The sequence below is a fragment of the Macaca nemestrina genome, chromosome 7 (assembly GCF_043159975.1).
Source record: "Macaca nemestrina isolate mMacNem1 chromosome 7, mMacNem.hap1, whole genome shotgun sequence".
Taxonomy (NCBI): Eukaryota; Metazoa; Chordata; class Mammalia; order Primates; family Cercopithecidae; genus Macaca; species Macaca nemestrina.
The window spans coordinates 56,068,777-56,094,096 of NC_092131.1; the positions used below are offsets into that span (position 1 = coordinate 56,068,777).

General features: G+C 39.6%; 1 protein-coding gene across 5 annotated transcripts in view; it reads right to left on the reverse strand.

Moving 5' to 3' along the window:
- Positions 1–605: 605 nt before the first annotated feature.
- Positions 606–25,320, reverse strand: part of LOC105481826 (G protein subunit gamma 2) — a 127,360-nt gene continuing 102,645 nt past the window's right edge. For all 5 annotated transcript variants that reach the window (XM_011741579.2, XM_071100187.1, XM_011741578.2 and 2 more), the window contains 2 exons: positions 19,366–19,481; positions 606–3,843 (listed from right to left, as the gene is read on the reverse strand). In XM_011741579.2, the coding sequence (XP_011739881.1) occupies positions 3,715–3,843; positions 19,366–19,452 (216 nt within the window). In that variant the 5' untranslated portion in view covers positions 19,453–19,481 and the 3' untranslated portion in view covers positions 606–3,714. The remainder of the gene's footprint in view (positions 3,844–19,365; positions 19,482–25,320) is intronic.

Below are 25,320 nucleotides of genomic sequence, written 5' to 3' on the forward strand. Positions count from 1 at the left end.
TGGTCCCGTTCATCCATGGTTTAAAGATGCTGCTGTTGCTGGCACAAGTCCCAGGAGATCCAGTGTTTCCTTCTTTACTAACAGGGTCTGTTACTGGCATAATCTGAGGGACATTCGAAAGTCTTTTCTTGACTGAGAAGATCTCTGAGGAGCAGCTGCATCTAGAGTTCTAAGGACTTAGCTTCTCCTGTACTCCTTTTAAATCACGGATAGCTACAGAGAATAGCACTTCTGTTGTTCAGTTTTTATTTTTCCTGAGGGAAAAAGCCCACTGTGGCATACCTGCAGCAAGTGAGAGTGTCAATACAGCTCCTCTGTCTGCATAGTCCACCCTGTCACAGAGCCCTGGACTCTCCTCACAGCTCCCACCTTTCTCGGTCTCCAAAGGCTCTACCCTAGATGTACAGACCCAGTAAGAAATGCTTTTAGACTGTCAAGTGAGGTTTTTCTTCTTCAGGACATCTCTATTAACAAAATCCTAAAGAAAATCAATGGATTCCTATTTCCCCATCCATTCGTACCATCAGGTCCTTCTCCAATTAGCGACAGAATCAGTGGGTGAGGTGGTCCACAGGCCTCCACAATGAAATTGACTGCATATGAAATGAATCTGAAAATTCCATTTATTAAAACACATACATTGTCCATGTGGGATGAAAATGTGCACATCACATTCAGGTTTTCCTGCTTTAACATTTCTGTAGTTCTCTCTTTGAAACACACACTCCACAGATCTTATATAGGAAAAATGTGAACAACTTTTGGGCTGCAAAACATTAATGCATACGTAACAATTTATCATTGCCAAGAGCAGCTAGAAGCAAATATTTAGGAAGAAAAAGAAGTATAAAAATTCCTAGAGACAGCATGCTTTATTTTCTCAAAATTCCATATGTGACTATGAGTGTATGGAGAAATCGTTTGTTGTTTGATTTTTAAATGTATTGTTTAATTTGTCCTTGGTAGGCAATCTCCTTCAAATATTATTAGCAAAATCAGACATAGATCAAAGTATTTATTTGCATCTTCTGACTGAAATTAAGCAGTACTTGGTTTCAAATGTTTTAAAAATAACACCTTTTAAACTGGAGTTGATATTGAAGATCATGTAAAATTGTTCTTTATAGACTTTGTATTCTAAATATGAAGTTTATTGTTACTACTTATTAGTTAATTCCATGGCAGATTTTCATTACTATTGAATATATTATACGTAGAAACTAGGGTCTTAAATAATTAAGTTGACTTTTCCTGTTAGTTATTCCTTAAGATAAAATTATGCTGGTGATGGGACTGTTGAATTTCTCAAGAAATTAAACTCTTTAGAGGCATAAGTAATCGAAAGACTGTTTCCCCTGAATAAGTACAAATACCAATAAGCCAAAACTCATATAAAGATTTTCGTATTATAATTCCATACTGTAAGACATAAAATTATGAAAAAGCCAAAACATTTTCCTTAAAATGCTCCCTAGAAATTGTAATTCCATCTTAACTGCTCCAAAGATCTAGATTTACATGGAAATATAAAGAGTCCTTCTGAGAAAAGGAAATGCTGTGAATAGTGGAAATCGTCTGGGCCTTCTAATGATGCCTTAATCACTACCAAAGAGTGCTTTATTCATTCATGCTTGTTTTCATGTGACCACATATTCAATTCATGCTTTGCCCATTTAAAAACCGTGATATGTTTTAGCTTATGCCACAGTGTTACTAAGCTAATTGTACAATGCTGTAGTTTAATAAATACTCTGCTGTTTCTTTCACCCCTAAATCTTCATGGGTGTCCTGACTGTAACAAAAACCCCACAATTTGAAGAGAAGCATCTGGTTACAGAAGTGCATTGATACATTTCACAAATGTTTCAGTATCTTCTTCTCCCCGACCCCAGCATGAGCTTTAATTGGATGTATTTATTCTTTCACCCACATGCCCATGAAGGAGCTAAGGAAAACATTTACCAAGTCTGTTTCAAAATCTGTCCTTGGCATAGCAAATCTTTTTCTCTTCCTTTTTCATGCCTTAAAAAAAAAAAAAAGAAAAAGAAAAAAAAACAGGAGAAAGAGAATAGAGAGGAAAGAGGGGAGAATAAAATTAATTGGGAGATGGAGATGGTATTTGGGGATTTGAAAGCAAACAAGATGTAAGAGAGGGCCTCTTTGACTGAAAATGACACAGAAAAAGGTGATCAAGCCTTCCAGGGCCTGCTGTTACTGATGGAGACTACATCTACAATGAAAAATTACTCTCACTACCATATCTTGGGAAAGGAGCACTCTAGTTGCCAGGAATTTGTAAATAAAGACCAAGAGACTCTAACAAACAAGATGGAGAACAAAAACAAAGATTCCATTAAAAAATGTGTTAAGTGAAAAACCAAGACCATCTCAGTGGACAGAAGAGCCAGAACTCTTCCTGGTAGAGCCGGCTGTGGGGGCCGCACCTGCTGCCCAAAGAGTGGCGATTCGAGGTCCTTCTGAAGAGCCCGAGTTCTGAGAATGGTCACATTCTCTGGAGCTGTGGGTTTATTTCTTCCAATACTTGAACAAAGGAGGGCCATGGTTTTCTTCTTAAGAGCAGAAAAAATGTTCTTTTAATCTAGAATGTCCATGATTCAGGGAAGGAGGGAACTTGCTCATACTCATGGCAAAAGCACTTCCCAACTCATGGTGAATCCTTAACTCTCCTGCTTGGTGACAGCTGTGCTGCCCTGGGTCCCGGATAAACCAAAATGCTTTGGATTCTGGAAAACGTATTGAAGAGGCATTTATACCACTATTAACGCAGAGGTATTTTAGGCATGGCTAAGGCTCTGAAGTAATCTCAATTTTCAAAATACTGAGATTTCCTTTCCTCCCCAGGGTCTTTCCCCTCTCATTTCCTTTCCTGGCTTTAGAGTAAAACAACAAAACTTCTGAATGGATGTAACGTAGGGACATTTTCATGCAATATTACTCAAAAATTGTCACAAATATATGAAAGCACCAGTCACAACACATGATTTACTTTTACTTGCAGAATCAAAGCTATCATGTACACATGTTAGGAATAGTGAAAAGAGAACACAGACAACCGGCATTTTTTGTCATTGTTACCACGAGGATACACCATGGGGAACATCTCCCTAAACATTTCATGTGATCATTCTTGGATTTCAATCTGATAGACAAGTCCAGCCTTATCTCCACACTACTCTAATGGGAAGGGGTGGAAGGAGGGGTAGAGGAGAAGGAAAAAAGAAAAAGAAAGGCATAATGACTATACATCAATGCCATTAAACAGAATTTCGGCTTACACGGACAGCGCAGCTTATCAAAGGGTATTCTAAAGACAATATTCATTCCAAGAAGGTCATACATATCTTACCTCAGTACAGCTGTCTGTTTTAATTGTTATTCTTTAAAATATGAAGCAGAAACATGAGGATTTTGGGGGGGACTGGGGGATAGCAGAAAAGAAGTGACACCAATTTTATTTTTATATATTCCCCTCCTCCAGGCAGTTCGGCAGAATCAGATCTCTTAACTCAGGATGTGGATCAGCTTGCATTCTCATAAAGGGGACCAGATCTTTAAACATGCATAGCCTGGAGTTTCCAGGATGGTTCTCCTCGCGCTCTTCAAATGCCGTGGACTAGAAAGGTGCCCACTTTGCTAAAAACTCTACGTCAATGTCCCAGGAGCCCGGAGGCTCTTCAGGCCCCTCTTGAAGACTTAAAGGATGGCACAGAAAAACTTCTTCTCCCTAAACGGGTTTTCTGAAGCCGGAACAGGGGTCAGGAGTGGATCTTCCTTGGCATGCGCTTCACAGTAGGCCATCAAATCTGCAGCTGCCTTGGACACCTGGAAAAGGAGACAAAAACAACCAACACTGGAATCTGGTACAGTCAGTCAAGGCTCAAGGCTTTGGAGCCCAATGTCCTGGCGTCAAATCCTTGCTCCATCGTTGTGTGAAAGTGAAGCAAGATATTCAGCCTCTAAAAGCCTCTGCTTCTTCATCTGCAAAGAAGAAAGTTGATGACACTGACCTCACAGGATTCTTGCCAGCAAGTCTGGGACTGGGTTAAGGTGAGTGAGGCACTTAGGGTGCAAAACCAAAGGAGGCACTCGCTAGCAGGGGCATGCAGGTATCAACCCTGCACTTACACAGCCCCGCGGGTGGCTGTCTCCTTCATTTTTTTTTTTTTTTTTTTGAGATAGTCTCGCTCGGTTGCCCAGGCTGGAGTGCAGTGGCTCGATCTCGGCTCACTCCTGGGTTCAAGCAATTATCTTGCCTCAGTCACCCTAGTAGCTGGGACTACAGGTGTGTGCCATGGTGCCTGGCTAATCTTTTGTACTTTTGGTGGAGACAGGGTTTCACCATATTAGCCAGGCTGGTCTTGAACTCCTGGCCCCAAGTGATCCATCTGTCTCGGCTTCTGAAAGTGCTGGGATTACAGACTTGAGCCCCTGTGCCCGGTCCTCCTTCACTTTTGTGCTCCGATATCTCATTGCCCCACCCTAGTCCCAGCCCTGGTAACAAGGGTTAAATGAAATAATCCATGTAAATCATTTAGTGTCTGGCACATAGCAAGCTTTCCACACAGGCTAGCCATTATTATCATTTTGTAGCCATGCCTCGGCTTCAGGAGTTGTGCTAGGGATGCTTAAAGCCTTGTCAGTTTCCCTTTTTAAGCAGACATCAGGAGGTATATCTATGTATACACACACTATATAATACATATTTTTATGTATCATATCCATTAAAGTGTTATATCTGTGACTTTAACCAAGCATTGTGCCCTTTAGTGATGTTTCACTGGGAGGCTGTCACTGATTCTGGCGATGCTGTCATTTCTTAGAACACATTTGTAGCTGCTTGTTAGGAGTTCCCTGTAGTACCTTCCTTTGACCATCTTCACCAGAGGAAATTTTTACTACATGAGAGGGTGGATTTAGTTTCAGTAAATAAACTAAAAGCCATCTATAGCTACATCTGGGGACTAGGTAAATGATCAACCTGAGGAATCCCATTTGGGGTCAAATTTATGATATAAAAAAACAGATTTCCACATGAAAGCAACACCACTGTACTACTATGAAAGCCTTTCAAGCAACTACTGAAAGGATATCAAGGCAACTACTGAAAGGATAATCTAATGTAAGATTGGGGTGAATTATATTATTACTAAAGATAGTCACTGCCCCTCCCTACAAGTGGGACACACATACCCACAGGACGACACCAGACTTGCCCAGTGACATAAGCTTGCTCTGGCCAGAGAGACGTGAGCAGAATTTATATGGATAACTTATAGGCAGAAGCTTTCGGAGCCAATGCACAGTTTGCCATGTCCCTTCCTCTATGCCACTTTATCCAACTGAAATAATTTATGAGGAACCCTCCTAACTGATGCAGAGATTTTAACAAATGGCATAGTGGCCATACCCTTGATTTGTTTCTTGTCCCAGGGCTGAGTTGATTAAACCTTTGTCACTCCTACCTCAGCCTCCCGAGTAGCTGAGACTACAGGTGGATGCCACCATGCCTGGCTGTTTTTTCAAACATTTTCTTGCTATGTTGCCCAGGCTGGTCTTGAACGCCTGACCTAAAGCCATTCTCCTGCCTCACCTTCTGGAGTCCTGGGATTACAGATATAAGCCACTGCACCCAGCCTTTGTTACTTAAGGCTACTTCAACTTTATGATTTACTGGTTGGGTAGGGAAATCAGTTTCCTCTTCTCATCCCATAAACCCTTCAGCTTTTTGACTCTCTGTTCCCTTTGCCACAGAACAGATAGAGGCAACATTCCAGACAGAGGCTGCTCTGTCTGCCAGTGTTCCTGATGAAGGTGACACGGTGTGGAGTGGCAGCTGATTTATGATTGACATGTGGTAGGAGTGAGAAGTGTGCCTGTGCTGTGGCAAACCCCCTAAGAATGAAGGGTAGGGCACCTTCTGTTACTACCACAACCTCTAGCCAACACTAACTGACACAAAGTGGTACAGGTATTGGTTCGTGTATTTGTTTCCTCTGGCTGTCTTGAACAAGTCATCACAAACTGGGTAACTTAAAACAACAGAAATTTATTCTGTTAGAGGCTGGCAGTTTGAAATCAAGGCATCAGCATGGTTGGTCCCTTCTGGAGGCTCTGAGTGAGAATCTGTTCCATGCTTCTCTCCTAGTGTCTGGTGGTTGCTGGCAATCTTTGGTGTCCCTTGGCTTATAGACATATCACTGCAATCTCGATTTTCACATGGAATTCTCTCCTGAGTGTCTGTGTCTTTCTGTGGAATTCTCCTCCCTGTGTGTCCAAATTTCTCATCTCACCAGTTAGAGTTACCGTAATCCAGTATGATTCCTCTTAATTTGATTACATCTACAAATACCTTATTTCCAAGTAAGGTCACATTCTAAGATTCCAGGTAGGCATAAATTTTAGGGGACCCTAGTCAACCCAATACATGATATGTACGTAAAAATCAGTCTCACTCTTTAATAGACATTACAGTACTTATAAAAATATTTTTATTGTGTAATTATTTTGTTCCAGACATTGAGTTAAATTTCCTCTTTTGATCTTCACAGTAATCCTGAGGTAAGAATTATTATCGTCTTTATATAGATGAAAAATTGAGGCTCAGCAGATTATGTAAGTTGTTCAATATCATACAGCAAAGCACACAGCAGAAAAAGAACTTGAACTCGAATGTGTTGCCATTAAGTCACAGCCATCTGCATATAAACTACTCAACTGTGGGCCTTGCTCCAAAGGTTGAAATTGAAATTCTTTATGAAATGCCTCTATGACAAAATGAAAGGAAACAGCCTCTTTATGTCTTAGCTCCCCTACATGCAAACAAAGGACAGACTTTCAGTGTGAAGTGAGATCACTTTTTTTCTCCCTTCTTTCTTCTAGTTTGAGCAATAGTCATTGTTACACCCAACAGGAGCTTAGCTGTTACGCAGCAGAGGCTGTAAATCAGTGATTTCTAAAACTCATTTGTTACGAAGAGAAGCAGCACCGTCCATCCCTACTCATTTGCAACACTCACATACAACTATGTGGCATGAATATTCAAAATCTTTTTATGATACAGGAAGTGCTATACTAGGAAAATTTAATAACTTAGAGTTGCTCACATCTTTATATTTGAACATTTGATTCTGAATGGTTTCCTTCTTAAAATATATTATGTGTTTTATCTTGTTTCCTCAATGAGATTGCAATCTCCTGTGGGCAATGCTCCAACAGTGTCAGAATCCCAGCAGTAATCAGAATAATTGCTAATATTTATCAGCCCTTGCTATGTGTCAGAACTGTGCTAACCACTTTACATACGGTATCTTATTTAATCCTTACAACAACATTATGGGTCACAAGCTATTATCATTCTCATCTTAAATATGTGAAGTGGAGGCTTCATTAAGTGTTTGCCCCAGGTCCCACAGCTCCTGAGCTACTGAGTTGTGAGTCTCAGTGTCCCTGACTTAATCTTCATGAACATTCCTCCTTTCTAACCTGTGGCTGTCTTCCTTGTCCTTTGCCTTATAATGAGTCACAGCAATAGTCTGCTTAGCGGATCTTTCTGCTTTCTGACAATCCCTGCTAACATTTTGCACACAGCTTCTTTTACATTCCTATGCTTACTTCTACAAAGATTTCCCCACTAACTCCAGAAAATCTCTCCCTTTTCTGACCTGTTGATTCTTCCTCCAGAGATATCTCTAATTTGGCTCCCTTCCTGTTATCTCTATTGCAGCTACCCCAGTTCATACTGCAGTCTTCTCTCTTTGTGATTACTAAAATAACTTTGTAAATAAAAAGCAATTAGTTTGGATTACCCCAGGGGTCCACAGATAGAATTCGGGGGGTGGTATGTGAACTTCAAATAATACAAAAAATTTCCATTTTTATTTTTCACTAACCTCAAATGGAAATTTAGCATTTACTCTCATTATAAATATAGACAACACACTGTAGTAGCCTTAGCAGTACATATGACTCGGCCACTGATAGAAACCAGATACTTTCAATCATATTATATTCATTGCAGACACCTCAACATTGCATTTATGTTCATCCACCTTATGACTGTAGGCCTATAGATCTTACATAATCAGTTAACAAAGGAGTACGTTTGTATAACTACATCATATATATTTTTAAAAATTGATATTTTAAATATTTTAAAGAATATTATTTAAAATGTTTTATAAAAATATTCTAATGACCCTCATGTCAATATCATCAGTTTCTTTTGTATTTAAAAACATAATTCTGAGAAGGAGACCATAGGCTTCAGCAGACAGGCAATTGAGTCGAGAGCACAAAAATGTTTAATTATCTCAGTTTTAAATGACTTCCTATGTTCATAACTGTGCAGGAGTAGTATTCTCCATACTGTAGCTGGAAAGATATTTTTAAAATATAAGTGGATTCCTATCATTCCCCTATTTAAAGCCTTCAATAACTTTTCATTGTAATTTGTAGAAAACCAAAACTTTGTAAAACAGCCTGTGGGTATTGCCATGTTCTGGGCCTGCCCCTCTCTCCAAGTTCATGTTGTAGCATTCTTCCCTCTCACATATCGCCTTTACTTTTCGAAAGCTCCAAGTTCTTTGTTTGCCTCAGAGTGTCACATATTCAGTATCCTATAACATTCTTCTCATCATCTCCTCAATGGGTTGGCTTCTTATCTTCCTTCAGAAGTCAGCAGAAATACCACCTCCTTGCAGAACCTTCACTGATCGCCTCATCCAGTGACTTTCCTCATTATTCTCTCAGAGTACTTTCTCACATTCTTTTCTTTCACAGAAAGTTATAAATTGCTATCACAATTTATAATTATGGATATCGTCTGTTTATTTGCCATTTAATATTTGCCTTTCCCTTTAGGCTCTGGGCTCCACAAAGGCAGGGACCACACCTGTGTTATTTACCACCACATAATCAGTGCCTGACACATATTCAACACTCACAGTAACTGCTGAAGGAGTTCTCAAACATAATCTTCTTCAACAGATATTTCATGCAACAAACATTTACTGAGCATCTAATATGCCAGGTGTAGTCTGGATACTTGCAATAACCAGGGAACAAAATGTACAAAGATGCTTGTCCCTGTAGAGCTTGTATAGCATTCTATACTTCCGATTTTGACTATGATGGAGTAATAAGGGCCAACTAAACTGTCCTGCCTCAAATTAAAAACTGGGCAGAATATATGAAGAAATAATTTTTAACTGTTAGACAATAGTCAGCACAGAGGAGTGATACCTGAGAGAAGGGAGATAAGATAAATTCTATAGTTTCCCCAGCTTACTGCCTGCCACTGCACAGGGAGGGAGTACCCAGACAGAGTTCAGCAATCTCCCTGAGTTGAGGAGAGAATAGCAGAGAAGAAAGAATTACACTGGGGGAGAGAAAGCTCTTAAGGCCTCTGGAGGATTCATCTTGAGTCTTTAGTTAAAAACTGATTGGCACATGCATAGGAGAAAACCACTTCAGGCTATGCAAAGAATATCAGGAAGGAGAAAGTAAAACAATCCTGGAGATCACATAGGGACAGAGTAGAAAGGCTTCCTAGCACACGAGACATTAAGTAGAGTCCTAGCAACAATGCATGATGATAGTAGCAGACTGTAAACCACTGAATAAAAGAGCACATTCCTTCCCAAATTCCAAATACTTTTTAACTTCAAAAAGAAAACAAATAGGTTTGTGTGGAGAAATCTGGAAAACACATTAGTCAGGTGATGAAACTTAACATTACCAGTCAGTGACAATTTGAGATAATGTCTCACTGATAGAATAGAAAGAAATGAATACTCATTAGTTCTATGATATTAATGCCAAAGTTTTGTTACCTGAATTTAATTATAATTATCTGGCAAACCCAAACTGAGTGACATTCTAAAAAATGGTCTATAATCTCCAAAAGTGTCAAGGTCATGAAGGTCATGGAAGTCTAAAAACTGTGCCAGACAGGACAACTACATGCAACAAATGATTCTGAACTCGGTCCTCTCGCCAAAAGGGACATTACGGGGATGATTTGCGTACTTCAATGGGATCTCAGGATTAGAAGGTAGTAATGGGTCAATGTTAATTTCCTGATTCTGATGATTGTATTATGAGTATGTAGAACAATGTCCTTACTTGTAGAAAATACACATTACAGTACTCAGAGGTGACAGGACATCTTTTGACAACTTGCTCTCAGCTGGTTCAGGAGAAAACAAAATTCTTTGCAACATACATGCAACTCTTCTGTGACTTTGAGATTATTTCCAGAATAAAAATGACTTTGCAAAAGAAAAGGAAAAGAGAAATTAGAGATGGTGGATATAGATGATTTTTTCAAAGTCATACTGCAAAAAAATGTAAACAAATGAGGCAGTTGCTGGAAGGGGAAGTGGAGGGATCAAGAAAAAAATCAAATTTTATTTAAGATGAAGAAATAACACCATGTTTGTATGATAATGGAAATGATGTAGAGAATCAAAAACTGATGATGCAGGATAGGCAGGAGGTGGAAGAATAAATTGCTGGAGGAGGTTTCTTGGTTAGAGAGATGGGATCTACTGCACAAGTGAAGGACTTCACTTTTGATCACACCAAGGATCTCCCCAGATTAGCAATTGCTAAAATCCTGCTATCCAGCATCCTCACCAAACCAGACTGGGACTGCGAACCAGGAAGTAAGGAGTTGTGGGGGTGGCAGGGGGGTACTCTAGACAGCTTCAATGAAGGCTACCGGACTGTGATTCTAGGCTCCAAAAAAACAGGAGAATTACCTAGGAAGACTGCTTGACAATGCCAAGAGGAAGCAGTTGTCAGTAAGGATAAAAACCAGACCCCCAAGTTTAAACAGAAGGTAGAGATATAATCCATCTTCATTACATCTGAAATTGAGACACATCTTAAAATTGATGTTGCAAAATGCTTGCAAGCCATCAGGCAAAAAAATAAGCCTGGACAAGCTGTCATTGCCTATACACATGGGAAATTGCCTCTGCATTAAGGGTATCAGTCATAAAATCATGGCTTCAGTTGGGTTGCCTGCATTAATGGAGCCATCTAAGGTTGACTTAACTTTAATTTGTTTTTTAAAAGGATTTCAAAGATTATACTGGCTGGAGGCTTGAGATGGGAAGTGTATACAGAAAAACAATCCAACTGTTTCCTCCTACTCTGTACTCATACCACTCTACATACTTCTTTTCTGATACCAGATGTGCGGGTTTTCCCACACCAAGCAATTCTCTGGCCCACCTGGGTGTCCTACAATTTAATTTAATTCTGATACTATATATGTGGAGATAGAAATAGATCCCACAGGTTAAAAGCTTAGTCTCACAAGACTGTCCCCGCCCCATTTCAAATGCCAATAGCAAGTAATAGGCCCCCAGGTTACTCACAACTTCTGTCCGACATGGGAACAAATCAGAGGTTCCCATGGCTACCTCTTCAGGTTGGATAATTTGCTAGAGTAGCTCACAGAACCCAAGAAAACAGTTCACTTGCTATCTCCAACTTATTGCAAAGGGTATTTTAAAAGCTATAAGTGAAGAGTTGGAGAAAGAGATATATAGGGTGAGGTTTGGAAGGGTCATGAGGGTAGGAGCTTGTATCCCCTTGGAGTTGGGGTATTCCACTTTCCCAGCAGGTGGATGTGTTCACCAACCCCAAAAATCTCATATCTCCATTTGTTGTTGTTGTTTATTTTTAAGACACACAATTTCCCTCTATTGCCCAGGCTGGAGTGCAGTACCATGATCATAGCTCACTGCAGCCTCAACCTCTTAGGATCAAGTGATCCTTCTGCCTCAGTCTCCCAATTAGCTAAGATTACAGGTGCACATCACCAGGCCCAGCTAATTTTTAAATATTTGTAGACATGGGGTCTCAGTTTGTTGCTCAGGCTGGTCTCAAACTTCTGGCTTCAAGCTATCATCCTGCCTCAGCCTCCCAAAGTTCTGGGATTATAGGTATGAGCCAGTGTGTGTGGCTCTGAACACTGTTCTTTTGGAATTTTTATAGAGGGTTTGTCATGTAGGCATGATAGATTATTAGCTCATCTAGAAGCCCACCAAGAGTCGCCTCACTGAAACAAAATATGCTCTTATTATCCAGGAAATGACATAGCTCTTAGAAATCAGGGTCAAAGACCAAATACGAGAACGAAGATTGTCTTAGCCCCCTTATTTACAAAGGTTTTAGGAGCTCTGTGTCAGGAACTGGGGGCAGAGACCAATACATATATATCTCTTACTACTTCACAGCATGTTATTGTAACAGAGTATACACAGGTCTGGCAATGTGGGCAAAGACAAAAGAAACTGCCTAATCACTGGGAGGAGATCACAGAATTTTCAAACAAGGAGAGGTTGGTCTGATATTTATTTAGAAAGTTCTTTTACCAGGTCAAAAGCTGTTGGCTACTTTATTTATTTTTTTATTTTTAATAGAGATGGGTTCGCCATGTTGGCCAGGCTGCTCTCGAACTCCTGATCTCAGGTGATCTGCCTGCCTCTGCCTCCTAAATTGCTGGGATTACAGGCATGAGCCACCCCACCTGGCTAATTGGCTACTTTAAAGAAAGGCTTTATTTTTCAAGTCAGGAAAATTAAAATCTATGTCAAACAGTGTAAATGCCAGAAAATTCAGTACTCTCTCATGTGTCTTGAAATTATACTAAAAATATGAAACATGCTATGGAGAGCAAGATCACTAATGTAGGGAATGAAAAGCAGAAGTTATCATGATGCCTGCATCACCATGATGCCTGTATGATCATGATGACTGCACCACTATGATGATGGCAGCACTGTGAGGTCTGTGTCACCATGATGCCTGCATCACCATGATGCCTGTATGATCATGATGACTGCACCACTATGATGATGGCAGCACTGTGAGGTCTGTGTCACCATGATGACTGCATCACCAGGATGTCTGTATCACTTTGATGCCCTACATCGCCATGATGGCCTGCATCACTATGACGACTGCATCACCATGACGTCTGTAACAGCATGATGACTGCAACACCCTGATGCCATACATCATCATGATAGCCTGCATCACCATGATGTATCATTTTGATGCCCTACATTACTATGATGGCCTGCATCACTATAATGACTGCATCACTATAATGTCTGTGTCACCATGATGACTATATCACCATGACAGCATCACCATGATGACTGCATCACCATGACATCTGTATCAGCATGATGACTGCAACACCTTGATGCCCCACATTACCATGATAGCCTGCATCACCAGGATGTCTGCATCACCATGTCTGCAATACCTTGATGCCCTACAGATCACCATGATGGCCTGAATCACTGTGATGCCAGTATCACTGCCAGTGGCCAAAGGTGAGCCTAAAGGATTTTTCCACTATGATTGTGAAGAATGCCCACAATCAAATTTTGATTGTGACACTAGAGAAAGTATAATTGTATGAACAAGTGTCCACTATTTTTGTATTTATAAAATCATGTGTGACTCTTCTAAGTTGTCTTCTTCTTCCTGCTCCTTCAAGGTGATATTAAACTGAATGTACTTATTGATAGGATTCTTTTTAAAGGAAGTAAATAATTTGCAAAACAGTCATTAAGCAAAGTATATTATATGTATTTATTTAATGAAAGAAGAAAGACATTCACTACTAGCATTAAAATAGTTACATTTTTAAGAAGGGAGAGTTTATCTGGTATAAAAACTAGGCTATTCAGAAAAATTCACTTCCCAGAGGTTTCAAATTACCAAAGTTATATAGTACTACTTCTATTGGTGTTAGATGTGATGCACAAGGCTAAATATGTACTTGGTAATTAATATCTATTGAACTTTTAAAAATTAATCAACCATCATAAAAATGAAGTTTTATGCTTCATTATTAATGTATGCCTTACTTCAACTTTAAATGTGTTTGCTTCATTTTCAGCAAATTAAATGAATTAGCATTGGCTATCTTTGAACACAGCCCTTTCCTGTATTTAGTCCTTTGATACACTTTACTGATTTTATCATCCCTGATAATACTGTCAGTTGACCTAGAAGGAGGATTGTATTCCATTTTTCCTAATAAAATTGAACACAAGCATTTTAGGGAAGGGATACTCTCAGCTCAAATGCTGGAAAAATACTCAAAATGTCCTAAACCTGGAATACATGTCCTCTCTCTAGTTCCAAGCATGGTGTCTAACTGGACCATTTCTCACTACAGGGTTCCATGAAGTTCAATTTCAATCTATTATCATAATCATCATAAAGATGACTTAATCATTAGAAATGTCCATATTCAGCTCACTAATTTATACATATTTGTCCTCGTCGAGAAAGTCAGTCTGTTCTTTTTATATGTTAAAGTGTTTTAAACAGAAGGCACACTATAAACGCTAGATACGTATGATCATACAATGATATGAAACAATTTATCTTTCTTTAAAATGACTAATTCCATCCTTTTAAAAAAATTTAATTTGAATTCCCCATTACCACAGTTTTATTTGTCTAGTTACATTCATGCTTGGAATCTCCAAGTCCATAAATGTAATTGGGAATATCATGGGGAATATAGTAATGTTTTGTTGTATGACACTCTTAATATACAAATTTAAAGCTGTCTACTAAAAAAAGTTTTTACAAAATGCTTGTGCACCCCAGTACCATGAAAGATGCAAACAAGTGGACAACATGGTCTTTGAAAAGGACTATGTAGTTTAGGTGGAAAAATTTATTTGATGAAGATGAAACTAATTAGTAAATTGATTAGTAAATATGATCAGAATAGAAAGAGATTCATGAACAAGTAGGAACTTGAGCTGACCCCTAAAGGAGGAATAAGATTGGCAAAGAAATAAGGGGGAAGGGTATTCTCAGTGAGAAACCCAGAATAACCAGGGAGGTGACACTTTGCATAGCACACTTTTAGAACAATAAAGGGAATCACTTGGAAAGGTCTGTGGTGAGTATATGGGAGAAATGAGACATTTTTTCCGGTGGGGTCAATTTATGGAACAGCCAATTAATTAAGAAGCAATAATTTTACCCATGCTCCTGGCCTTGCATCTTATATCTTTTGCTCTTAAATCTACATTATTTTTCATAGTACTAATAGCAACTCCTGCCAAAGAGCATCTTTCCAGCTTACAATGATTCCCATTCCCATTCCCATTCCTCCAAATGGGCAGGTTAATTCCTAGGGTCTATGTCTGTATAATGGAGTTCAATTCGAATGTCAGTTGATTGAAGCTGGAGATAGCTCATTCTTGCTGGAACAGAGATGGCACTCTAGGACCATGTGCTATGGAGACTGAAAAGTATTGAATCAAGCCATCTCTTTTTTCATGGAGCTGGAACTATGAGTTGTGATCCTGGGAACCATGGGCAGTCATCTTGTGCCTACTATATGGACCTGACAGCTAAAAAATCCCTTCTTCTCAGGAAAAGGAAGAGGCAGACACAGAGAAAGAAGCAGAGACAGGTGATGGAGCACTCGCAGTTCTCAATGGCCTTGCAGTTCTCGCTTCCACTGCCCATCCAGCCACATTTCCGCTCTTGGATTGAGACATCCTGTATCTTTTATAATCAGTACCTCTTTCTGCTTAAGCTAGCTTGGTTTAGATTCCTATTATTAGAAACTCAAAGAGTCCTAATACAATGATGAATAAAGAGATTTACCAAAGCCCTGCTGTCCTTTACTTTTGTGCATGTTCCCTCCTCTTGTGCTCTAAGGACAAGGTTTATTTCATTTTGTCTTTGGTTAGTGTTAGTGTGAGTCTACTGCTGTTTCATTCATCCAGGTGTCACAGCCCACAGCCCCTCTCTCCCCCTTCCCCTAACTCTCTTCCCAGTTTCGTTTTATTTCTCTTTACCCTCTGTCCTTGAATGAAATCCTAACAAAGAAATACAAAGAGGCTGGGAGTATAATTTATACATGCCTGAGGCTTATGAACAGATAATGGGTTCACTTAGCCCAAATCTCCAGGGTCTGTGATATAAAGGAATAGAAAACAAGAAGGCTTAAAAAACAAACATGTTATTCATGTGACTATGTTATTCACAGAGTAGGGCTACTCTATGCAGTGTAATTTATTCCGGGGGTCACATGAGGGATAAGGCCACCGCCTGCTTAAGAGACCCTCAACAACTCCAATTCCAGCTGTGTCCCCAAATCCTCTTCTTAAGAGTCCTATTCTTTGCCACCTCAGTTGCAGTAGGTTCTGCCAGACATATATAAAGCCATTTCTATCCTTTATAGCTTGAAGAGGTCACTACTCTCACTGGAAAATCACAAGCCTGGGATCTTCAGAGAGAAGCCCCTTTCTGCTGACAGGATCATGTATGGAAAGTAGGTGGAGAAGCCTGAATGCTCAAAAGCCTTGAAAAGACTTGTAAAGGCAGATAACCAAGCCCTAAACCAGCTAGCTGACAACCGTGTCAACACAGTCAACGTTTTATCCAACTGCTCAACTAAAAATAATCTGTCACTCCACCACAGCAAGCCTGCCTGGCTCTGAGGTACACAGCAAATGCTGAAATGCAGGCTGTTGCTATATTTCTCAATGTAAGGTCCAGTGGCGTCAAGTGGGATTCAGAGATTTGAATGTGAAGATCACCTAGGAAGGCAACTACTCACACCCAGTTTTTCAGGTTCATGCTTTGCTTCTTTTTTAGTAGTGATTTGTGTCTCTTCAAAGGGCAATCAGAGTGTGGGGTTGGCTTCTTTCTGATGACATTTGGTAACTATGCTTCTTGGATATCTTGTTTGCATCAATAACAGGCCTTGTTCAATGTTTTTGTAGCCCCCAACTAGGTCAGGGCTCTCTGAGAGCAAGAATCATGTTTTTGTCTATCTCCATCTCTTTAGAACCTAACAAGCCCTTGCAATTTAGAAAGTTCTCAGTAAGAGAGCTTTATATAAGTAAATGAATGAACAACTGAACAAACAGCAAAAATCCAACCTTATGATGAGGATCCAGGAAAACTTTTTAAAGGATCTAATAATTTGATCTGAATCTTTAATGATTCAATGCAGTGAAGTGTTAAGTAAAGTCAGGTAAGTAAAGCAGCAAGGTAGAGGGGCAAAGGAGATTGGATGTTCTAGGTATTTGAAATTTCCATCAAAAGAATTAAAAGTGGTTCTACATGGCATGCAGAAAAGAGAGCAGGAATAAAGCTGAAGAGATGACAGGGGTCAGAGAAACTTTGTATACACTGCTAAAGGGTCTGAATTTTATTTTACTGGTAATGGGGAATCATGAGCTGATTTTCAGTGAAGAGGAGTATAATTAGATTTTCTTTTAGAACATTATATTTGGCAGGAATATGGAAGGTAATTGATGGTGGGGATGGAGATGTGTTGAGATGGAATTGCAGACAGCAAATAGGAGCCCCTTGCATTCAGTAATTCAGGAGAGGGATGATAAAATCTAGACTATTTCTGAAAAGCTCTATTTCTATTATCGTTCTTCTGCTCTCCGTTTTCATCACCCATAAGCACATCACATCCTCCTTCAGGAACAGTAACTGGGGATGCTGAATATTAACAGAAAACATCAACCACAGTAAAGCTTCGCAAACTTTTATCACAGTTGGACCACCTCAAAAATCAAAGTGGTATTTTCCAGAAGGCCCATGGGCAGAACCTCCTCTCCCTCAAAAATAACTGAATGGCCCTTTCTGATTTGACAATCCATGGGCCACCTTACTTCTCTCAGCAGTTATTGTGCCCACCTGTCGCCTTGTGCTTTTTCAGCAAGACAGTGAAAAAGAAGAAGCAAGAAAAGAGAAGAGGAAGATGGCAAAGGAGCCAGGTAAGGTCCCTTTATTGATCTCAGTCATGAGTAAAGAATTAAGGCTGTTGAAAGAAGAGCAGGAGCTGATTAAATCCTGTGGTCCATTACTAGGCATCAAATTTTACAAAGAAGATTCAGGATAAATGGGAAGACGTCCATGGGTATTTTCTCATCTTACTTGTAGAGCAAGAATAGCTCTCTCTTCACTCTCTAGCACATACCTGATGAAACTTAGCAGAAGCAAACTCCTTCCCATAGGACAGTGGTTCTCAACCTTGGCCATACATCGGAATGAACTGAAATATTCTTTTTAAAAAATAGTGATGCCTGAATCATACCCCAATAGATTCTAATTTAATTGGTTTGGCTGTGGTTCGGTAATTGGTCCTTTTATAGAGCTCTCTGGGTGTTGGGAACCCACAGATGAGCTGAGAATGGCTGCTGTAGCCCAGGGGTCAGTGAGCTTTCTATAAAGCACCAGAGAGTAACTATTTTAGCTTTGTGGGCAATATGGTCTCTGTTACAACCACTCTACTCTGCTGTTTTAGAGTGAAAGCAGTCATAGACAATATGTAAATGAGTGTGTTCCAATAAAACTTTATTTATAAACATAGGCAGTGGGTTGGATTTGGCCCATGAGCTACAGTTTATTGACCCTGTCAGACTCCAAGGACAGCTGGATTGCCCAGGTGCTGAATTAAGTATAGAGAAAATAGGAAAAATATTCTAGTTTTAAAAGGGCATTTAGAAGAAGGTTGTAGCTTTATCTTAGTACAATGAGATATGTTTCCGAGTTGCATTTCATAGAATTCTTGGGTAAGGCATTTTACTTCTGGGGCAGTAAAGTTTTGATGGTTAACAAAAATTCACTTTGCCACCATGCCATAGCCATCTATTAATAATGACAGCATATTAGCCAACTTTTCATCTGAAAACTACCAACAAAGGGTCTGAATTTGAAGTCTTGGTTCTAGGTGCATTAGCCCCAACTTACGGCAAAGTTGTCAGGTTAGGTCTGGGGAGGGAGAGGAAAAAAAGAAACACATAGACTTCTGAGGGAGGCAAGGTGTGACTTTTGTGTTTTGCAGGACAAAAAATTCAATAAAGAAGAAAAAACTTATAATGTGCAAGGATAACTAGAAGGGTTAGACACAAAGGATAGACATTTAGCTTTAGAACCTGAACCAGGACAGAAAAAATTAAAAACCAAATGAGAAAAAGGTTTCCATGAGAACAGGGAGGGGAACTAGTGCACTGATATATTTCATATGTTCTCTAATTTCTGTCACTGGAATTTAACCATGAGCCTGTTTTGCTTTTTTATTATGTTGCGTTATTTGTTTTTAATTCTACACGGGAAAGAGGATCTAATTTATTCTATTATTTTATGCTGGAGGAGGGAAAGATACATTAGAAATGAACTTCTGCCTAATCTTTAAGATGCTCTCCTGTCATTACTGGTTTTATCCCTCTCTAGGAAAGAGTGGTCACGTGACAGATGACGGCAAATCATGTGCCTTAGACTCAGGCTAGATGAAGTGTGGGGTTAGGCCATCCTCACCTTTATCCTGTCGATGTTGGCTTCCATCTTAAGCTGCTCTACCAGCTTCCTGGCTTGTGCTATGCTGGCGGTGTTGTTGCTGGCCATCGGAGTGTTGGATAGATCTTTCAGAAACACTAGAAAAGAAAACAAAACGAAGATTGTATCAGAGAATTCACGAGCCAGCAAATGTGCAAGTTCATCGCAACTAGGGGATCTCAAAGCAGTGGCTGTAGGCAGGCCCGGCTTCTCCAGCCCTCTCCATCCACGGTCAGTATTACCTCAGATTGGCAGGCAGACCAGAGGATGAGGTTTGATTTTCCAACTCTCCCTACTTCCCCATCCCTTCTTCAGAGGGAAAACACACACACACACACACACACACACACACACACACACACACACACACACACAGAATATTACCAAATGTTCTCCCAGTGGGCTCAAACCCTATCCTTCTGGTTAACTGTGACCACTTCAGCGTATTATACTACAGAGACACTATAGTGGGAGGCTTGGCTTTTCAGTGTCACTTACTCCAGCATTGTTGTAAATAACCATTCCTCCCCACTCTATTTGAAATTAAGTTTGAGTCACAACGATCTACTTTACTCATAATTCCCCAGGGACATGTCTATCATGCCAAGTGGGAGGGATTGCCATGCCTAATGGTTAAATATGTCAATTAGTTCACCAGTGTTATTCTAAATGAAGTACAACAAACTTATTAACTTATTTCTTTTATAAATCTGGAACATTAACATTTTGAGAGTAGAGTTCTTGGCTGGGCATGGTTGCCCACGCCTGTAATCCCAGTACTCTGAAAGGTCAAGGTGGGAGGATCCCTTAAGGCCAGGAGTTTGAGAGTAGAGTTCTGTTCCTACGCAGACTGTGAGATGGTTTCTTTGTCTCTACGTACCTCTTTCTCCATGTGTGCTCTCCTTCAAATCCTATCCCACATTCATTTCTCTTCCAATCCTTTCATATTCATGAATATCCCACATTCATTTCTCTTCTAATCCTTTCTTGCTATACCATCTCACTTTATTATTGTTGTTCATCTTGGAAAATATCTTATTTTATTCTCAATACCCATTTCCCCCACATTCTGAATCAATCTTACTTTGTGTCAAGGTGTCACATGCAATTTTAGGACCATCTGTGTAAATGTGCTCCTTGAGATCACTGATACCCTATTGGATAAAGCAAAACCTAAGTGCTTTGATTTGACTAGAGTGCATGACCCATGAAACAGAAACATTAAACACTGCCTCGTCGACACTAATGGAATCTTGTTCTGAAGATACTATATAAAAATAATGACTTCTGCTAGCTTTGGGCAATCTTTTTACCAAAGGATGAAGCAAGATCAGGTTACTTATTTTAAAAAGAAAAAGAGAGAACACACAGAAAAGCTGGAAAAGGAAGAATAACCCATAACAAATTCTGTACATAGATTTTTTTTAACATACCAACTAAAATCAACAAATTATTCTTTTCTTAATGACCAAAAAGCAAAAATCTATGAATTATCTCTTTTGGTACTTATTTCTTGATATCCAATTTTTCAAGACAAAAGAAGAAATTATGTATAACTCTCTGTAACATACAAGTCCCTTCATGGAGAATATTATGTTAAAGAACACTAGAAAATAAGCCACCCAACAACATTTACAGAATAAATTGGAGGATAATTAATTGTTTCCTCAATTTCTTTTCTTTTCCTTTTTTTTTTTTTTTTTTTTTTGAGACAGAGTCTTGCTCTGTCGCGCAGGCTGGAGTGCAGGGGCACAATCTCAGTTCACTGCAACCTCCGCCTCCCTGGTTCACACCATTCTCCTGCCTCAGCCTCCCAAGCAGCTGTGACGACAGGCGCCCACCCCACGCCCAGCTAATTTTTTGTATTTTTAGTAGAGATGGGGTTTCACCGTGTTAGCCAGGATGGTCTCCATCTCCTGACCTCGTGATCCGCCCACCTCAGCCTCCCAAAGTGCTGGGATTACAGATGTGAGCCACCGTGCCTGGTCATCCCTCAATTTATTTTCAAAGAGTTTGGAGACAACAAAATGGGAGGGAAGATTGAAGGAATTTTTGAAATCAGAGATCTCTGAACTCTACTTTTGTACATTTGGAGATCAAAGGAAGGAGAATTGCATGGAAAAACAAAATAATAAAAGGAGACTTTAACAAGTATTATTTCATCAGCATGGTTAGGGACCCAATCATCGCAGCCTCACAGGGAAATTACATGCCCCACAATTAAACAAACATCTAACAGCCTAGGAAGACTTCACAGGGCCAAGATAGAGCATTGACTTATTCAGAAGAGTAGCCTCTTCTATTCATCCAACGTTGGGTGCAGCCACAATCTACAAGCCCCTGGATGCTGTTCTGTGAAGCTAATGTTTCTGCCAAACTGGAATTCATTCATCACGCTGGAATGCAGACTATCACAGAATTACCAAGTTCTTACTGGGAGATTTAAGATTCTGGCCAGTGACTCTTTTGCCCTGAATCTACATCAGATTACAGGGTGACCTGTGGCAGAGATCACAACTTGCCTTCTAATCCCTCTTCCTTTCTTCTTCATTAGTAACGGGACTTTTTTTCTTCTTAGCGGAGACCACAAGAACTCTGAATTTTAGCTAGGTGTATTTTGCTGAAGGATACATTGCAAGCCTCCCTTGAGGCTAGGTAGAGTTACATTACTAAGTTTTGGCCAATGAGATATAAGCAGAAATGTTCTTGAAGGGAAGAGGTATATGCCTTGTCTCTCCTTCCTCCTGCTACTGGCCTGGGAGGCATCTGCATTGATCACAGAAATCCATCTTAAACCTCTAGAATGACTGCTACACTAGGGTGAACAGGAAGGATCTGGGTCCTTACTGACTTTGTGGAGCCATCATGCCAACTGTGAGATGGCTACCTTTGATGTGAGAGAGAAATAAGTGCCTATCTTATTGATGCCACCATTATTGAGGAGTGCTCTGTCATTAGCCAACAGACTTGCTATTAACTGAGTAAATGACCCATTATTGTCATTCAAGCATAAGGAAAGTCTGTGTCTCAATGCCTTTCATGCTCCCTGGGAAAAGCTCCATCTCCTGATGGAGTGGCTTGAGGAGGCTGAGATAGAGAACATATTGGTTCTATTGCTGCTGTAACATATTACTACAAGTTTAAGGGCTTAAACAATAGAAATTTACGATCTTATAATTCTGGAGAGCATTAGTCTCAAATGGGTCTCACTGGGCTAAAATCAAGGTACAAGTAGGGCTATGTTCCTTTTTGAGGCTCTGAGAATCCACTTTCTTTTATTTTCTAGCTTCTGGAGGCTGCCAACATTTCTTGGCTCTTGGCCCTTTCCTCCATCTTTAAAGCTGGCAAAGGTGAGCGGAGCCCTTCTCATGTCACATCAGTCTGACCTCCTCTGAAGTCACATCTTCCTCTGACTCTGACTTCTGCCCACCTCTTCCACTTTTAAGGACCCTTATAACTACATTGTGCCCACCCAGATAATCCAGGATAATATACTTTTAGGTCGGCTGATTAACAACCTTAATTCCATCTGCAACTTCTTTGCCATGTAATGTAATGTATTTCTAGGTTCTGGGAATTGGGACATGAACATCTTTGTGGGGGCTGTTATTCTGCCTATCATGGAAGAAGTCCTCTGTATAGGCAGGGAAGGGAAGTAGGGAGGCGGGATGTTGAGATGGAGAAACAAGAGGGATGGGGTAGTAGTCTAGAAATGCAGGAGGGAAAACACATTTGAAACCTCAATGGACTTAAGAGAAAAAGTAAACCTAGGCTTTAGTTTGTGTTCCTAGTTTTAGGCAGCTACACCCTGAATATTCTTCCTTTACTGTATGAACCAGGCAGAGTCAAGCACCACTTTTAGAATCAATTAGTGCATTTTCCCCTTTTTTTCACATCCAGCTGATTTCCCATAAAAGCAATGAAAAAATCCCCTCCTGAAGACTGAAAGAATTGTAAAGTACTAGGCCAGTGTTCCAAAGAAGTGTTTATTTTCCTAAGAGGTGACAGTGCATTTGGGCTAAGGGTGAGATTCATGTAAAATGGATACTGGATCCATTTTGGGTTTAGAGTCACGTAGTGGGGGATCTCCACAGGCCAGAAGCTAAAATAGGAGCAACAGAAGGACACCAGAGAGTAGAATCAACTGGTGAAGGAGTAGGGCTGGGTAACAAAAGCAAAAATAGACAAATTGGACTCCATAAAATGTAAAACTTCTGTGCTTCAAAGGACAGTTCAACAGAGTGAAAAGACAGCCCATAGAATAAGAGTAAATATTTGTAAACCACTTAAATGATACAGAATTAATATCGTAAATATGAGACACTTAAAACTCAACAACAAAAACCAATTCAAAAATGGGCAACAGACTTGAATAGATATCTCTGCAAAGAAATATGAGTGGCCAATAAACACATGAAAAGATGCTCAATTCATTAATCATTAGGCAAATGCAAATAAAAACCAAAGTGAGATACTATCTCACACCCATTAAGATGGCTACTATGAAAAAAAAATAACAAAAACAAGTGTTACCATATGATCCAGCAATTTCACTTATGGGTATAACCCCCCAAAATTGGAAGCAGGGTCTTGAAAAGATGTTTGGACCCCCTTATTCACAGTAGTCATAGTAGCTAAAACATGGAACCAACCAAAGTGTTCATCAAGAGGTGAATGGATAAAGAAAATGTGGTATATACATACAATGGGATATTATTCAGTCTTAAAAAGAAAGGACATTCTGACAGGCTCAAGTGTGGACGAACCTTAGAGACATTATGCTAAGTGAAATAAGCCAGTCACAAAAAGATGAATACTATATGATTCCACTTCTATGAGATACCTAAAGTAGTCAAATTTATAGAGACAGAAAGTAGAATGGTGGCTGCCAGGGGTTGAGGGGAGAAGGGAATTGGAAGTTATTGTTTGACGGGTATAGAGTTTCAGTTTTGCACGATAGAAAGAGTTCTGGAGATGGATAGTGGTGATAATTGCACAACCGTATACATGTATTTAATACCACTGAACTATATGCTTAAAAATGGTTAAGATAGTAAATTTTATATTGTGCATTTTATCACAGTTTTTTAAAAAAGAAAAACGAATCAGTGTAGAGGTCTTCTTTTAGCATAGATGGAGGGGTGCGTGCATGTATGTGTATGTCTGTGTGTGTGTGTATGTGTGTGTGTGAGACAGAGAGAGAGAGATGCAGGGTCCAAATACCTCAAGCTTAGAAGACAAACTTTTTCTTACTTACACACTTAAAAATTGGAATGCGTTTTCTTCTTTGTTTTGTTTGCAATAGTTGGCTTTATAAGGTTTGAACAAATTCAAATAAACCAGGAATAGAGGTACATCACTTGGCATTTCAGGAAATAGCTAGAAAGCACGGATGCATGTATGTTGTCTTTTTTATCATATACAAAGTCAATACTTGCTTCTCGGACAGCATGCGTTTAATGTTTTGGGGTGTAATGTTTCATTTGCTTGACCCTCAAATTGTGCAGAAGTCACAACATGAGCAAAAAGTCTACAAGGAAATGAGCTTCAGAAAATTATGATCTGTTTTTAAAAGATCCAGCAACATAGTATTCAAAGTTGGAATTTTGTGATTCACAGTAGAGGTGGGGAAGATTGTCTATTGTGGACCACGCTCATGGACTGAAAAATAGATGTGGGCAAATCAAAAGCAACTAACAACTAGTATTTAGATATTGTCTGATGTATGGGGAAAGTGGAAGAAAGAGAATATCTTAAGAACACAGGAGGTAATTCAGCAAATTCCAATGAATATTTAGATGTACATTCTACATTGTGGTCAGTTTAAAAGAGAAAGAAAAAGGAAGAGACTGATCACAAAGAATAAAAAACCATTGGGTGGAAAGGAATGAAGCATCAAAATGTGCACAGTTTCAGAGAAGGGTGTAAATGGCTTAA